This window comes from Poecile atricapillus, chromosome 12, assembly GCF_030490865.1.
Source record: "Poecile atricapillus isolate bPoeAtr1 chromosome 12, bPoeAtr1.hap1, whole genome shotgun sequence".
Taxonomy (NCBI): Eukaryota; Metazoa; Chordata; class Aves; order Passeriformes; family Paridae; genus Poecile; species Poecile atricapillus.
The window spans coordinates 12,237,876-12,254,742 of record NC_081260.1 but is presented as its reverse complement, the minus strand read 5'-3'; the positions used below and the strand labels follow the sequence as shown (position 1 = coordinate 12,254,742).

Below are 16,867 nucleotides of genomic sequence, written 5' to 3'. Positions count from 1 at the left end.
AGATGGAGAGGGGTTCTTACGCTCTGGTTAAGAAAGATGCAATGAGCATCAAGTCATTTTATACTAGACTACAGAAGAAACCAATTTGCAGTTTTGGGCAAGTCTTTGATGTTTGCTTTTCAATCCTAGTGAGTAAATGTTAACTAATGTCATTATAAATATTTTAATCCATGGGAGGTTTAAAAAAACAACAACAAAACAAACAAACAAACAAAAAACAACAAAAAAACCCCCAACGATTAATTTGATTGAAGCACTACATTTAATCCACTGATGACAAAATGTTCAAAAATAATTCTTCCACTTCATGTGTAACAGATAATAAGTCACTTAAAAAAACCCACAAAAAACCAAAAAAGCCTCAACATTGTGGCCACATATCAGCCCCTAGCTATTCAAGGCTCAGAAACAAAACTGACATCCTGGCTTTAAACCACCTCAGAATGATCAGAATCCATGTTAAGCTTCTTCCAAACAGAGAATACCAGTGAAGACACTCACTTTTAAACACTGTGTCCCTCATCTCAGCATAAAAAGAGCAGGATATATTTACATTATCCTAAAGGAATTGAAACTCCTTCAAGTAATTTTCAGTTGAATTAATAAGAGACACTGAATTTGGATTTCAGGGTACTTAAACTCAAGTAGGGTCTAAAATCTTGTCTGGAAAAAAAATTAGTAGCATGTGACACTTAAATGACTGACAAATCCTTAAACAACAGAGCAATATTTTTCTATCCAGTGCTTTGCACAGCATAAGAACAGTATTCTTAGGGTGATGAGTTAATTTATCTTCACTGGCCAGTTTCCAGGACTATCCACTGGTGCCACTAATTCCACCTGCAACAACCTTGCACAGCCCCATGGAATTGAAACTTAAATTTTTTATAGAAGAAGAATTGCTTTTGATTTTAACCAAAACAATTATGAAACCTAAAGCTTACATGTAGCTTTTGGTAGTGACCATTACTGTTGGAGTCCATCAGGGCAAGGGACTTTGGCCCAGAGGCCCTGAGAAGAAGAATCTCCTTTAGTTTTGCTCACCCACAATGCCCCCTGGAAAGTTACATGTTAATAGTACTAGAAGGTTCTATGGTTTCTTTGTTATTATTGGTTTAGATTTGCTGCATTGTTTTACACATTCCTAATCCCTGTTTTTTATTGGATCCTTTCCCTCAGGCTCTGCCCTCAACCTACCTCATATGAGCTACTCTCGTACCCTGGACCCTGGCCTTTTCTGTCACCCTATACATGAGTTTGTTGTTTTGGATATTAAAGTATTATTTTTCAGGTCACTGAATCGTGCCAATCCCTCATTTATTCATCACCCTCTCAAGGACCTCTCACCAAGGATCCCAAGGTGACACCCAGCCAGACCATCCAGGCCCAGCATGCTACACATTACTAGTAACCTGCACAAAGAATAAATATCATTATCCAAAAGTGACACCACAGTAATCCTGCTGCTTGATTATTCAAGCAGGGACAAAACACAAATAGCAAACTCCCAACAAAAGTCTTCTAAGTTTTACTTGGTTATTATTAATAGGTAACACAATAAGCTGGTTTAAACAGTTTTCCCCAGAGGATGCCCCAGTGACTGTGTTCATCAGCAAAATGACTTGTAACATGATGGGAAGTTCAGAACAAGCACAATGACATAATCAGAGCTGCAGTTTGTCAGCAGGGCACTGTATTTTGGAGCAGGCAAAGATTCCTGTGAATTTGCAAGGCTGCACACATAAGCAGGAAAAGGAAAAAACATTAGGACTGTTTTTTTCATCAGTCCACAACAATAAAATTAACACATCAGACCAAAATAGTTTCTTAAAAGTAGGTCAAAAATACCCATTCAGGATCACTTCTGCATTGGTTTCCTAGCAAATTCATCTACCCACATGGATATACGTAATGCGTATCCTGGAGACAGTGAGGCAGAGGAAGAAAACCAAATACATTAATGAGGTAGCTTAGACTGGGTAACTGCAGTTAAAAGTTTTATTGAACAAAAGAAGGTAAAACGTGGTAGTCCAGGTTCACTGAGCAAAAGCAGCTCTCTCACTGAAGCTGCACTTTGTGCTAAATAACCTTATTAATTGAGACTATACAGAGGACACATTATGCAAGTTATCTCAACAGCAAAGGAGAAAAGGTAGATTAAATTTGATTGGATGGAACCTTTTGGTCAAATTCAGTGGCTTAAGTTACTGTTTCTAGCCCTTAACTACCCATATTCAGTACAGCCATACAACAGAATACACTACTGCACTGAACTCCTGTCTGTTAATGGTGTGTGCTCCCATGCAAGTGGAAGCCAATTCCTGAAACAAAAAAACAAATTAAAAAACACAAACACGTTAAGGATGTTTTGTTTGAAGCATCATTCAACTGACTCAGGAAAAACACTTGATATATTGTTATAAAAAAACTCCCGGCCTCTACAAGGTCCGCTCCTGTACAGTGCTAATATTTTAAAATTATTTTATTTCTTCCCTCTGCCTAAGAAACTTCATATGCTCTGAAAGCACCCACAAAGTCAGGTGGGTAAACAGATATGTCAAAAATACTCTGTGTAAAGAGGGAGGTAGCTCAGGCCCCTTGGCAACCTTCAGACAGTTCACATTGATGTGGTCTACCTACCCTAGTAATCTGCAGCCAAAAATGAAAGGAAAAAGGTTTTCAACATGAAATTTAGTGACATGTTCAATACAAATTTGACTCACTAGGCTCCCAAATGTAAGCTATAAGGTACCTCACACCCAACATACAACATTTATAACGTACCTAGCTCATACATTTTATAGACAATATCCTCTCATTTGTTAAACATTTGGCTCGGGCGAGTACATTTTTTTCTGTTAACCACTTGAGAGACATTCTAGGCCAAACAAACAGCACAAATAATGTCAAAGTCTTTTCTTTTTTCCAGTAATTGTATGAAATGCTGTAGGCTAAGCCTAACAGAAACTACTGAAGGAAAATAATAGACCCCATGGTGCAGTGCAGAGGTGTAACTACAACATCGTGAGTCAAGGGATGGTTCTAAGGTGCTGAAAGAGGAGACTCTCTAGACGGTGACCCTGAATTGTCCTCCGGAGGGAAAACAGTGAGAGTGCAGGCTCGAATGCCACCAAGGGATTCTGGAAGGTCAAATACTTTATGCCACTCATCTTTTTCTGGATCGTACTTCTGGACTATTTCCACCATGCACCGGTTATTCCAAGAATATCCTCCAACAACATAGATTTTATTTTCAAAGACAGCAACCCCAACATCACTTTGCCCACGTAACATGGCGGCAATTGGAGTCCACTGGTCTAGAGTTGGTGAGTAATATTCACAGCTTAGAACATCATCATAATCACTTGTTCCTCTGAAGTGATTTCCACCAATAACATACAGCTTGTCTCCCACAGTACACATGCAATGCAGACCTCTGACCGTCGTCATCGGAGCTTTCTGAGTCCATTTGTCTGTGTCAGGGTCAAAACACATGAGTTCCTTTTGGAAAGTATCATGGGTGATTCCCCCTAAAGAAACAAGACACATGTTAGAGTAGTGCTCACCCTAATAAGCATTAAATAACAAAAATACATTTTACAGAAAGAATCCCATCTTCCTTAAAATTTCTTCACTCTAGCTTAGATTCCTATCACAGAAGCACTCCACTTGAAATGACATTTGTTCCTTTCAACAGGAATATGGGCAGAAGCCATGTCTCACACTCATCTCAATATACAATTGATACTGGCAGATTAAAAGAACAAAGACTGTTACGTGTGCTTCTATTTTGCAAAATTATTTTTTTGCATATATTCATTCAGTTTGCTAGTTTTGTTTCTCACCATCAAGAATACATTTCCCTTTCAAATTTTGATGCTATGCCACTGTGTTTTAAGTATCACCTAGTAGAATTTTCATCAGAAAACTTTCTTCATCAACTTCAAGTGAATAAAAAGAGGACACACTTTTCAAATATTCTTCAGTTAATAGTTACCTATGGTTCCCTCTACATTTATCTTCTCCATAGCTCCCTGCAAATTTGGAGAGGTTTCAGGACAAAAAGAAAAGAAAAATCTGTGGGATCTACATGAAAAAAGCACAGCAGACAGCATATGCATGTGCCACCTGCAGTAAAACAAGCAAAATGGGCAAAACACAAACTGACAACAGTTCACTTAATGACACAGCAATTAGGAGCTCAATGGACTCGCTCAAGAGAAGCACCTGTGTGGGAATACAGCTAGAGAGCAGAAGTGAGAGCACTGCTAAACTGGTGGCAGAAGTGGACATGGTAACTCTGCTGGGCCACAAGCCCTGGCAGTAGAAAGCAGTGCCCTGAGGAGGAAGCCCAGGCAGGGTGAGCTTGGCATGCTCGGTTTATGTAGGACCTGCACATCCAGCTCTGTGCTAGCCTGTAGTGAAGCAACACTGGTAAGAAACACAGATATGGTTGTTACAGTGAATATTGCTTAAGCAAGTGAGCTATTTTTAGCTACAGCTGAAAAGGTATAAATGTTAAGCTCTGTAATCAATAAATCAACTTCTTGCATGGAAGTGAGTCCTGTCTCTTCAATCCCCCGACACACCTGTACCTTACAGTAAATTCTAAAGCAAATTCCTCCTGGTCTACTGGCACAAGGGCCCCTAATGAAGCTGCTTCAGCACATCTCCCCACCAGTCCTTGTTAGCTAAGCAACCTTGTCCCACCTTCTGCTCTGAATTTCAGCTTAGTTCTTAAGAGGACGCCCTTTAAAATTTCAGTAGGAGAATATAGGCCTGTGATCTCTGCAGTGATCACTGACAGACAGATTGAATCTTCTTTAAAAATTAAGCTATTAGCAGATTTTCAGGCAACACAAAAATGTTGTGAAATTACAGCCTCAGTGACATACAGGACCAAGCATATTCCAAATAAAAAAAAATTATGAAAGTACAGATATCACTTATATACTATGATTAACATGAGAACTTAGCTCTTTCCATTACCTCAATGAAGGCAAATGCTGCTCTTTAAAGTAATAAAATTTCCAATGCATTCCAAAGTTTATAGGGAAGGTGTGTTTAATTACATTGTTATATTATATCATAATACATGTTATAATTATTTAATACTGTTATACACAATTATAATTATATATTATTACAATATTATATTTAATTATATTGCTATATGTTTTATATGTGTGGCTACAGAAAACTTTATTCTGATCGGTAAAGTGAGTAACTGCTTTGCAATTCAGAGCTATTAAATTACCAAGCATAATATTATCTACAATAATTTTGTCAGAGCCTGCACTGTATGTGCTGTTTGACTGGCTTCACATGAAACTGCATCACTACTGATACCATGGCAATCCTACTGCAACCACAGACTAATTTGTACTGTCTGCTGCTGAAACAGAAAAAGTTAGATAAATAATTGTTTCCCAGAGATGGTATCACAGGCATGATTTACCTGAAATATACATTAATCCCCCATACACTGTTCCAGCGTGACCATAGTGGGGTTCATTCATTTTTGCCACGTAGCTCCACTCGTTCATTCTGGGGTTGTAACATTCCACAGTGGCTGTTGGAGACAAATGAGAGCATAAAGGTGTTGAAATCAGCATGGAAGTTTGGTGCTGAGCTCAGTGCAGTGCCAGAAACATTCACAGAGGAAGTGCCACCAAGTAACACTGTTCAGTCTCAAGGGAATTATTGAGCACTACCACAGAAACACAGAACAGATGGGGTTGGAAAGGGCCTCTGGAAATCATCTAGTCCAAGTCCTCTGCTAAAGCAGGATCACCAACAACAGGTTGCATAGGATTGTGTCCAGCAAACTTGCTGAGAGAACAGTGTCCCTTGCTGACTAATTTTCTATTGTATTGCAGTGTTTTATTAAGGATTTGCACAGCAACATACAGCACAGCATATGCAAACCACTACATCAATTTACAAAAGCCAAACTTAAAAAAAAAAAAAAAAAAAAAATAAAAGATGAAACATCTCTGAATCTGGAAAGGAGTTTGGCGGTGCCTGTGCTGATGGACAACTCCATTTGTGCAGTTTTCTCTGTGAGCTGAAATGTTAAAATGATCAAGGGCTTTATCAGATCAGAAATCGAGAGGACAGTGCAAAGTTAAGAAGAAACCCAAAGCCCAGGAGTCAGCACAGGATGGATTCCTGAGAAGGAAATCTCTCTGACATAAGATGGGAGAGATGCAGGCTGCAGGAAAAGGGCGTGCAACAAGCACAGGGAATACAAATAGAAGGCAGATTCAATAAGGGAGCAAGCTCTGGGTATTGGCAGATTGAATACTACAATACGATCAGAGAGGCACAAGATCCTCAAAAACCCTGTAATATAATGACTTTATGATGCACAGAACAATTGTCAATAATTATCTTAAAGACAAAACTCATTTTAAATAATTAAAGATTGCTTAATCTCTGTTGGATGTTTATGAACTATACATGGGAAAATCGAATCTGTCTTTAAAAGTGGCATTTTACTTGCTCTAGAACAAGTTTTTTATTGAATCAAGGGTAGAAAATATGAGTCAAATTTATGGAATCGGTGATGGTGACTTAACAGTGCAGGATCACACATCAACCGAGAGAGAAAATACCCTTAGAATCTGAGACACTTGCAATTATAAAGGCAGAATCTTTAACTAACTAAAAAGTTAGTGTTAGTTTAAGCCTAATTACAGAATTATAGACCAGCCCAGTAAAGAACATCAGATAGTAAAATGTAGTGAATGTAACTATCCACCCTAACTCCAAAGCTGTTTTAAAAAGATCCTCTGGATTATTTTGGAAGAATTTAGCTGTGGTCTTGGACTACAAAAAAAAAATAAAAATCCTTAGTCATGAAAATGTTAGTATAGAGCACATTAGAGTGACCTTCTGAATTCTCTTTTAGTTGCTGTGTAACATCCTTATTGTTGCAAAACGGGTGATAATACATAACTCCATGCAATTAGTGTCTCAAGTACACACACTGAAAATAGAAGCTTCCAGTTCCCCTGTCAGAAACACTGACAGCCAGTTCAGCATCATCTAAGGCTAGAAGTGAAAAATTAAAAGATCTATTTTGCACATAAGAATTGTTAAATTGTTCCAGCACACTGGATTTGCTTCAGCTTTTCCCCACCCAGGAGCTGAACTTCAAATTTATGAAATGCAGCAAGTGCCAGTCCAGAACATTAAGCTCATGAAATAAGGCGAAACACACTGAATTTCTGCTTTTTTCTAAACAATATTATATTTGTTGATTTGCATGTATGAAATTATTAATTTCATATTCTTGAAACTGTTTCAAAATAGTAATGAAATCTTGAAATGCATCTGGTTCTGTGAGAGTGCCTCACAAAAGGACTCCCAGTTCTGCCATCTCAGGGATGTGTAAGATGGACAAAAAAATAACAAACCAATGCAAAGTAACTCAAGTTGTGTGTGTCCACAGTACTGGTGATGTACCAAAATTTTTTATTAAAAAAATCTGGCCAATATATGGGCAAGTTCCCAAGTCTACTCTAAGAGATCTGCCTTGGTTGTTTGGGTTTTCTGAATAAGGACAGAAATCTCCTCTTAAAAAGAAATTGTATTCTTTTCCACTCAATATGCTGCAGGCCTTCTGTATCCCATCCTAAGGACTTAGCCATAAATCCAGTGAATGCTGGAGATGCTCTCTTGCCCAAACAAAGGTCTGTAGGCACAAAGAACTGATTCCCCAAATGACACCTAAAATTAAATCTGAGTTGTGTTTCTGTGCAGTGCCGCCTTGGCATCACAGGCAGTTTTTGCCCAATCCCCAAATAAACCCATGCTCACTCTTGTAAACATATTCATCCATTCCAATATTCTTTTTTTAAAAAGGAAAGCTCCTTTCCACTCTGCTCTATTTAGCAATCAGAAGCAGAAATTTCAAAACCAGAAAGAAACAGATTTGATGTGCAAGTAATTACAGCTGTCCCAGCTCCACCCCTAGAGCAGCCCCTTCCAACCCGCCCTTCGCTGCTCCTCTGCACCAAAACCACGGCTCTGCTGCTCCCACAAAATCTGCATCCCCCTTCCCAAAGAGCTTCACTCTGCAGCAAGGTGAGGAACTTGTGTTTCTAACACACTCCAAGGACAGGAAGAGCAGAGGGTGCTCAAAGGAAGAGCAGAGGATGTGCAAAACAGCTGCAGAGCCAGCAGCACCCAGATGAACATGACATTCAATGCTGGACAGTTTTATCTCACTCTGCACTCCAAACTGCATTTAAGAGAGAAGCCATAGTCAAAAAATCCCTTTAGCAGGAGAAGAAAAAACATGTGGAATTGGTATCCATTACTACAATCACTATCACCATGTTGTAAAGACATAATTTATCTGAGAAAGGATGATGCTGAGTCCAAGAGCCGTCACTTTCTGATGTGACTTCAAAACTGTCTTGAACATTCCCAGTACAGCTAAAGTACTGTCTGGCACTATTTCAGACAAACCATTCCAACTCAAATCTCATATCCACTGTGCTCTAAAACAAAGCTAACCACTTTCCAGCTGAAAAACCCTACTCTTCTATTGGATTGATCCATATACTTGTTTCCCTGTTACCTTGCAAGGTCATTCAACTTCTCTCTTTTAGCAACATATTCATCTGCACTGAAAAGAAAAAAATATTCAAAATTCCAGCTATTAAAGGTGCCCATAATTTTAGAGAGACATTTCTAGAAAATCTCCAGACAGAGCAGAGTTCACAAAACACTCTGAAACTGCTACTTTAATGCACCTAAGTGAGAGTGATGGATTCATTCTCCCGACACCATGAATGATTCAGACAGGCTTTATTTATGTTTAGCAGTAGAACTTCTGATGTGCTCATTACCATAATCCAGGGGAGACAGGCCTCATTTTAACAGAATTAAGCAATCTTAAAAAGACTCAAAGTTTTGGCAGTCCCAAGGGATGTTCAGCCTGCACTCATTTTATAGTGCCATCTGTGATGCTATTTGAGGAGTATACAGATATTTAACACTTCTGTGTCAGTAGCTTCTAAAGTGTCTTGAGGTCTCTTACAGCAGCACTTAGCAACTCTGTGAAGTCTCAAAACCCAGGCTCTTCATTTTGTTATATTATTTCTATAATACAGCTTGTTCCTGTAAAATTCTAAGCTCACTTGGTTAAATAGTCCTGACTAATTTTGTCCTAGCATAGGCAAGGAGCCACTCCAAAATAAGCTTCTGCACAAGAGGTCCTCGAGTTGACACTCTGGTCTGATATTCACAATACAATTCTGACAGTAAACAGCTCAACTGGATACTGGTGCATATCAACCAACAACATTTAAAATATATTGACTATATATTCATATACATACATACATACATATATATATATATGTACACACACACAGAGGACGTTTTTACATAAACAAGGAGTGTTCAACATCATATAGGGCATCTAGAAAATAAATACCTTCCAAATTGATGGGCAAAGGGTCAAAAGAACAGGTAACTGGCCTGCTGGTTTTCTCTTTCTGTCTTTATTGCAGTGATGAAAGAATCTGTGGTTTAGTCACAACCCAACATCCCCATGGATGTTAGGAAAAACCCATATATAAAAACCCCAAACTCTATTCAAGCTTATCAACAGCAGAGCCTGGAGTATCTGGAAAATACCTAAATGCACAAGTTTTCTAGTACTTACACACACATAACTTCTGCCATCATCAAGCACCACAACTGAACTCTTACAATGAGCTGCAAAAATCTCCTTGTCAGAAGAGCAGAGTCTCCAGTGTTCAGTGGAATCCACTGATGTGCTGTGCTTCACAGGTATCTTTGTGAGCCACTCCTGCTTTTCTCTTTGTCTCTTTTTCCAAAAGTCTTGTTTTTCTGCACACCTGCCTTCTCCAGGCTGGGCTCCTCCCCAGCCCAAGCGCTGTTCTCCTGCCTTCAGGGAATACCTCCAGCAGGTGCCTGCCTTGACATTTAAAGGGAATTAACCAGAATTATCTACAATCCTTCCAGGAGTGCTGCTTAATTCTGCACAGCCCTAAGCTGTCACAGGGTTGATAAATCTGAATTATAATATCATAATTCAGAATATCAAAAGGGTACATTTGCCACATTTCCAACACATGTACCACATACATGGAAATTCACTTGTCCTGTCCAGTGAACAAAACTTTTCTCAGTGGCATGAACTGGCAAAACTGCAGCTCATTATTACACTAAAGCAAGATTACAAATGTAGAAAGTGGCATTTACAAAGTTCTCAGAAAATGAAGTATCTGAAAACTGTTTTCAGAATGTTTGATAGAAAGCTTCAAAAAGTATAATTTTTATTCCTGTGAATATCACAGGGAAAAAAAATTTCATTTTGGTAACTTTAATCCTTTGGCCCTTTTTCATAAGAGCCAATCTTCCAGAAAGCTCAATTCGGGTTTTGGGAATTTTTCCTCTCTTAACAAGAGACTGAAATTAGTTTGAACCCAAGGGCAACTTCTTTAATATCTGTCCAACATACATTTGACCTTCTCTTCTATGAAAAGCCTGAGAGTTTTTCTCTTCTGAATAGAATGGGAAGTTTAAGCTGGATTGCATCTTCCAGTTGTCACAGCTTATGAAAGAAATATGAAAATGAAAAGTGACTCACCTCACAATTAACAAGGAAAGAACCTGCAGCCCCAAATCAAAGCATCAGACAGCTACAGTATTTAGCATTTAGAGTGCTCTTCCCACAGACTGATCCAGTGGCATTTTTCAGGTCTGTGTGGAAATTGCTACAGCATTTTAATGATATCTTTACAAAAGAATTTTAGATAGGTGATAAATTTTGTATTTTAATTAAAGAAAGTAGAAGAGTTGAGGTCAGCAGAATGATACTGCTTGATCTAATTTAAGGTAATGCTGCACTCAAAGCCTCCTTCACACACAGGTTGCACTGGCTTGGTGACAATATTACTTCATATTGATTTTGTCAGACGTGCAACTTTTTCACTGACATTTTTATAACTCTACTCTGTTCAGATTGTACAGTGCACAAGGTCAGCAATCTGATTATCTGCTATTAATTCATACTGTTAGAAAATAGCTCACTGAAGCTATACATCAGGCTTACTGATGCCCAAAGATCAATACATGTTAGTTTGTACATTTAGTCCTTTGGAGGATATTGAGATGGTTTAGGATGCGTTTTCAGGGAAGTAAAGTGATACATAGTAAAAAATTCTGAAAACCTCAGGATCTGCATCAGAAAATGGCTGTCTAGGGAAAACAAGTTATTGCTAAGAAGTTTCCCATCTTTTTAGAACATGAGGTATTTTTAAACATCCCATTTCATCAAACATTGGAATGGATTTTAAATTTCTAGCAAAGCCAGGCCACTTTTGTATGATGGAAGCAGTGTACTGTATGTTTCCTATGAAAATCTGCAACATGACAATGAATGAAACCTATGTATGTGAATAACGGAGGTGCAAGAATTTTAAGAAGCTGCAGATCCTGCAGTAGAAATCAAGTTTTGCATTGTTTCCATTAAAAAAGTTTCTACCTGCACTTACAGGTATCTGCATTTCTGAAAAGCAAATCTTAGTCTCAAGACCACAAAGGGATAAGGGACAGTTGAGTACTGGGCTGAAAGCAGCAAACTAAATAATGAGATGTTTCATCTGGTTTAGACAGAATTCTATCCTGAACTTCCAAGCATAATCTCTGTGACATTTTAATTTTAAGGCACAGACAAATTTACAGCTGAGCCTCCTATCCCAAACTTGACTAAATGCTAGCCACTATGGCTTTGCACAATGCAGTGGATTAACAGAGGTCATCCTCTGCAGACTTTTTCAAATTAAAATTTACCATGTATTTACTCTTTGTTTCTATCTGGTTTCCTGGAAACTGATATGGGGGTTTGTTCTTCTGGGTTTTTTTGTTTGGTTTGGTTTTAAGGTTTTTTTGTTGTTGTTGTAGTGGGGGTTTTTGTCTGTTTGGGGATTTTTGGTTTTTTTCTTTTGGGTTGAAGGTTTTTTTGGTCAAGCTAAATTCAATAACATTTTCAAGGGGGCAAAGAAGAGGCACCAGGACCAAGTCATTTAGTCATTCGTACAAGCACCTGTGTACTCACAAGATCACAGGTGAAATATAACATTTTAATAACGAAAAAGTCCAAAACATCAGAATACTTGAATCTCACTAAAAAAACAAGACAAAACAAAACAAACAAACAAACCAAAAAAACTCAAAAAAATAAACCAAAAAAACTCAACAACAAACCCTTGACATTTCAAGTACTATTCCAGAAAATTTGTCTTTTAAAATGTAATGCTCATTCAACAGTGAGTTTCAGCCAGAGCCACGCGTCCCTTAGGAATGGATTTTGTTTCTCAGCTGAAGCAATGATTAATTTTTTTCTTTTTAAAACTGCATTTATATTCCCCCACACTTACACAGGCAGACATACATGCTTACTTCATGTTTTGTGGTAAAGGCCAAGACATTGAATATTATGCATTAATATACAAGACACATGTATTTGGATTTTTTTTTTTTTGTGGGATGCCTTCTAAAATTAACTTCTAATAGTATCCAGACAAATTTCTCTCTGCATTTGCAGTATTTGCAGAAAGCAGCAGCACTTTCACTTCACTATCACTTCAACTTGTTTCTCTCCACCCGTTCCCTGGGCAGCAGGGGATTTCCAGGCCCAGCAAAAGGCAGGGGGCTGGCTCCAGGAGGACTCACCTAGCTCACCCGCTGCATTCCGACCTCCAACTGCATACAAATGTCCTTTGAGGGCACTTAGGTGGAAGAAGGTCCGTTTCTCGTTTAAAGATGCCACTTGCATCCACTTGTTGTAGCGAGGATCAAACCTGAAGACCGTGTCGACCGCCGTCTTTCCCTTGGTGTCGTAATTGCTCTGGCCCCCCACCACGTACAGGAAGTTGCCGATGACGGCGATGCCGTGCTGGTACCTGGGCGCGTCCATGGGGGCCAAGGATTTCCACTCGTGGGCCTTCTCGTCGTACATCCGTAACTCCTTGCTGACCACCAGCTGCTGCCTGAGCACTCCCCCCAGGGTCACCAGGTGCGTGCTGTCCGAGCGGATCGCCGTCCGCTCCGACTGCATCACCGGCTGCATGTACGGCATCATTTGGTAATTGCTGGCTTCCAGGAGCAAGTTGACACAGGTGTTGTCAGTTCTCATGAAGTCCACTGTCTGAACGTAGTTAATAAGATCCTGGGGTGTCATCAGGGGAAACCTGATGTTCTTCATGAGCTTTGCAGCGTACTCCATGCGGGGTTCCTCGTAGCGCAGCCAGCGACATGCCGCCTTGAAGAGCTCCAGCTCAGTGCAGTGCTTAAGGCTATTACTTGAAAGCACGAAGGCAAGACGTTCAAAGGGGAGTTTCACAAATTCACCAGTACTTAATAATGCAGGGAAGTTCTTCAGGATGAAATTATTAACATATTTATCCACTTCTGTGAGATTGTACGTGTTGGCAATTCGCCCAACCTCAACACAGTTTTCCAAAGAAACCTATTAAGTAAACAGAGAAAGGAATCAAAACACTTTCTTAATTTGGTGTCTAAATGATAATGTAAAATTTAACGAATACTGTAGAATCAGCAATATTTCAGCATTTTGCAGTGCTCAAGGTGATTTACACATGAGCAAATATTCAATGCACTATATATATATTCATGACTGCAAGGGGAGACCAAATTTATTCCCTATTTTGAAGAAGGAAAATAGACAAGTAACAAGCAGATGGCATATATTATGTCAAATACCTTATACAACGATGAGGCATAGCAGTTATATAGCACTTCATCTTTGAAAAGCTCTGAAAACATCTTTGTAAGAAAGACATGTGGAAAATAAAGTTAAGGGAGAGGTGATCACCCCAAGGTCACAGAGAGCAAAACAAAAGTCTCACCATTAGACATTTTCTGACATTATTAAAATTGCATCGGCATAACAAAACCAAAGGGAATGGAACAGCTAACCCCTGTATGCCACATATTTCAGACAACTTATATTTACAGTGTTCAATCTCATGAATACATTCCTTCAAAACAAACGAAAACAGATCTGTAATAAATCAAAGCAGTGTTCTTACAGACTCTGTTCAAAATTAAATACATGTCAAAAATAAGACAAAGGTAGTGATTTTAGCTTACACATAATTTTTTTAAAAGAATGAACCTGGGATGATTTCCTATAAAAATACCCAGCTCATTAAATGCTTTAGCAGTATGGATCACACCCTGATTTAACTCAGTACTCGAGTGACCGTATCTTGGTAATCATCTGTTTTACCCTGTAGCTGCATCTACCTTTTTATATCGTTGGGTCCTGAATTTCTAAGGTCACTTGGGATCCAAGGCACAGGGTGAAAGAAACATGCCAGGCATGGGGGCACAGCTTCTAGTGGGTTTTCAGTGAAGCCAGTCAGCTCATTTAAGAAACTGGTACACCTGCCCAGCAAGTGACTCAAATGCTTCTTGTCGAGAATTGCAACTTTTTTGCATTCAAACCTTACTCCGATCCAAGCTTTGTTTACACTTGTTCTTATCTCTGTGCATGTCAGTCCTACTCAGTGTCAACCATTTCCACAACTTTGTGATTCTCATTACATTTGTCATGCCAGAAGAATTTAAGCTTACAAATCTCACAGTTATTTTAAAAAAGATTATAAAGATTGAGGACTATGACCTGACTGGAGCCTAAGAATTCAAAAACCTTCAAATGACCTTCTGTTCATGACAGAGATTAGAAGATTTTAATACTGTATAACTCAATCTGATCATTGTCCTTTAATACCAGACAATTCAAATGTCTAATGAGTACAGGAATAGGAGATTTTCTTATTTCACTAGAAACTGATCTAACTTGCCCTAGAGTTAAGATCTACAGCCATCCAAAGTCTTCATTCACACATCCTGAAATGCCTACTAATCCTGTAATCAGGTCCTATCTATAAAATGAATGTGCAGCAGACTGTCAGGAGTTCTATTATGAACTGAATTTGTGCTTTACATACACAGAAATAATTTTTATATTACAAGGCAGACCACATTGTTTATATCAAAATATAATCACACCAACTAGCAACAGCCTATAAAATATTCCCTGTCTGGTTTTGAGGTATCAAATAGGTTGCTCAGAGAAGCTGTGGCTGCTCCATCAAGTGTTCAAGGCCACGCTTGATGGGGTTCTGAGCAACCTGGTCTAGAGGAAGCTCCCTGTCCACAGAAGGGGGTTTAGAACTTTGGATGATCTTTAAGGTCCCTTCTGACCCAGGCCATTCCATGATTCTAATTTCTGTACATTTCCTTTTAGGTATTTCAATTTACATAAATTAATTGCATAATGGAAATAACAGCATAGCATACATTAATTAAATTTAAAAAAATATTCTTACTTCTAAAGTTTATTTCAAGTTGTATTAGAAAATAAAACAATGGAAAAATCACCCCTTAGCAAATAGCTGACTTGCAGTATACCACAAATCTTAACTCTTGCTGTGTAGTTATTATACTTAAAAATCACTTTGGAATACATGGGCTGGCACCAAACTAGAGAGATGTAGCACTTCCTCCACATCAAAGTAGGCAGGCAGGTATTAATGCATACGGGAAACGCACGCTTGAACTTATAAGATCAAAGCAAAACCTGCAGTTTTTGTACAGCTTCTGTACCATTGGCACATGTTTAGGATGCAATGAATTATTTGGAGCTATTGCTGACTGGATGCCACTTATCAAGTGCCCAGAGTGCACTGAGTTATGTATTACCATAATTATGTTACACTGTAAATCTATGCAACTGAGCATATTCCTGGACTTCTTACATTTGAGAAATTTATTGACACATTACACACTGCTAATGACTGATAAACATGACATCAGCAGTTTCCAGTCAACCCCTGATTCTCGGAAAATTTACTTTATACTGCCTTTATTAATCCTCTGGGACTGTATTGCACTCAGGGTTATTTTTCTCATATATGATTGCAAGTATTTCCCATTATGCTTATGAAATTGTGCACTATGTTTGACTCACTAACAAATTCCACCACTCACCTCAAATCAGGGCACCATATTAAATATTGTCTTAAAGGTTACTTTCCTTGCAAAATTACTATTACCCTCTTTACTGTGCTCTAAGATAATAAATCAATGCATGAAGCTAAATTATATTACAAAGACTTAAATGTCATAAAAATATATATTCTAGAAATTCTTAAATCCTGAGCCAAAAAATATCCTTCACGGAAAGAAGTGCTATAGCTACTTCTACTTGAATACTCAAAACTGGACAGAGTTCAGAACAATACTGTTATTTAAATATATACTTCAGTTACCCAAACATTGGGGATTTTTAGTTTTTTTACAAGTTTGACTTATGCTATGGTTCTGTCTGGAAGTCAGTCAAGCAGGAGCTCTTGAACTGATACTCTGGAAATCCCACTGCAGTGAACAGGAGGAATGGAAATATCAGGTGAAAATATAAGACCAACTGTACAGTGTATCCCATAACTGCCAAAAATACTCACAAGAGCTAAAATCATAAACATTCAAACAGCTAAGCAGCTCCACAAGGAGCTGAGAATTTCATTTAAATAAATCCTATTTTACACAGACTTTGACTACTGAGCAGAGCTGCTCACTCACATTACTCATTGTAATTGCTCATTACAAAGCACAAGTTGCAGAAAATACTAAAAAGCTTTTCAAAAAAGAAAGGTCAAGCACAGCACCGTGTTATGACAGCCTGAAAAACCCAAAGCAAAAGCCAAAGTACTTTCTTGAGAAAGCAGTTCACTTAATTCTTTGAAATTTTGAAGCAATCACTTCCCAAGCGCTCATAAAAACTTAACTGACT

General features: G+C 38.4%; 1 protein-coding gene across 9 annotated transcripts in view; it reads right to left on the bottom strand.

The window, feature by feature from the left end:
• Nucleotides 1-1,984: 1,984 nt before the first annotated feature.
• The window catches only part of KLHL13 (kelch like family member 13), a 76,838-nt gene continuing 61,955 nt past the window's right edge, over nucleotides 1,985-16,867 (bottom strand). For all 9 annotated transcript variants that reach the window (XM_058847860.1, XM_058847861.1, XM_058847863.1 and 6 more), the window contains 3 exons: nucleotides 12,721-13,516; nucleotides 5,459-5,572; nucleotides 1,985-3,530 (listed from right to left, as the gene is read on the bottom strand). In XM_058847860.1, the coding sequence (XP_058703843.1) occupies nucleotides 3,043-3,530; nucleotides 5,459-5,572; nucleotides 12,721-13,516 (1,398 nt within the window). In that variant the 3' untranslated portion in view covers nucleotides 1,985-3,042. The remainder of the gene's footprint in view (nucleotides 3,531-5,458; nucleotides 5,573-12,720; nucleotides 13,517-16,867) is intronic.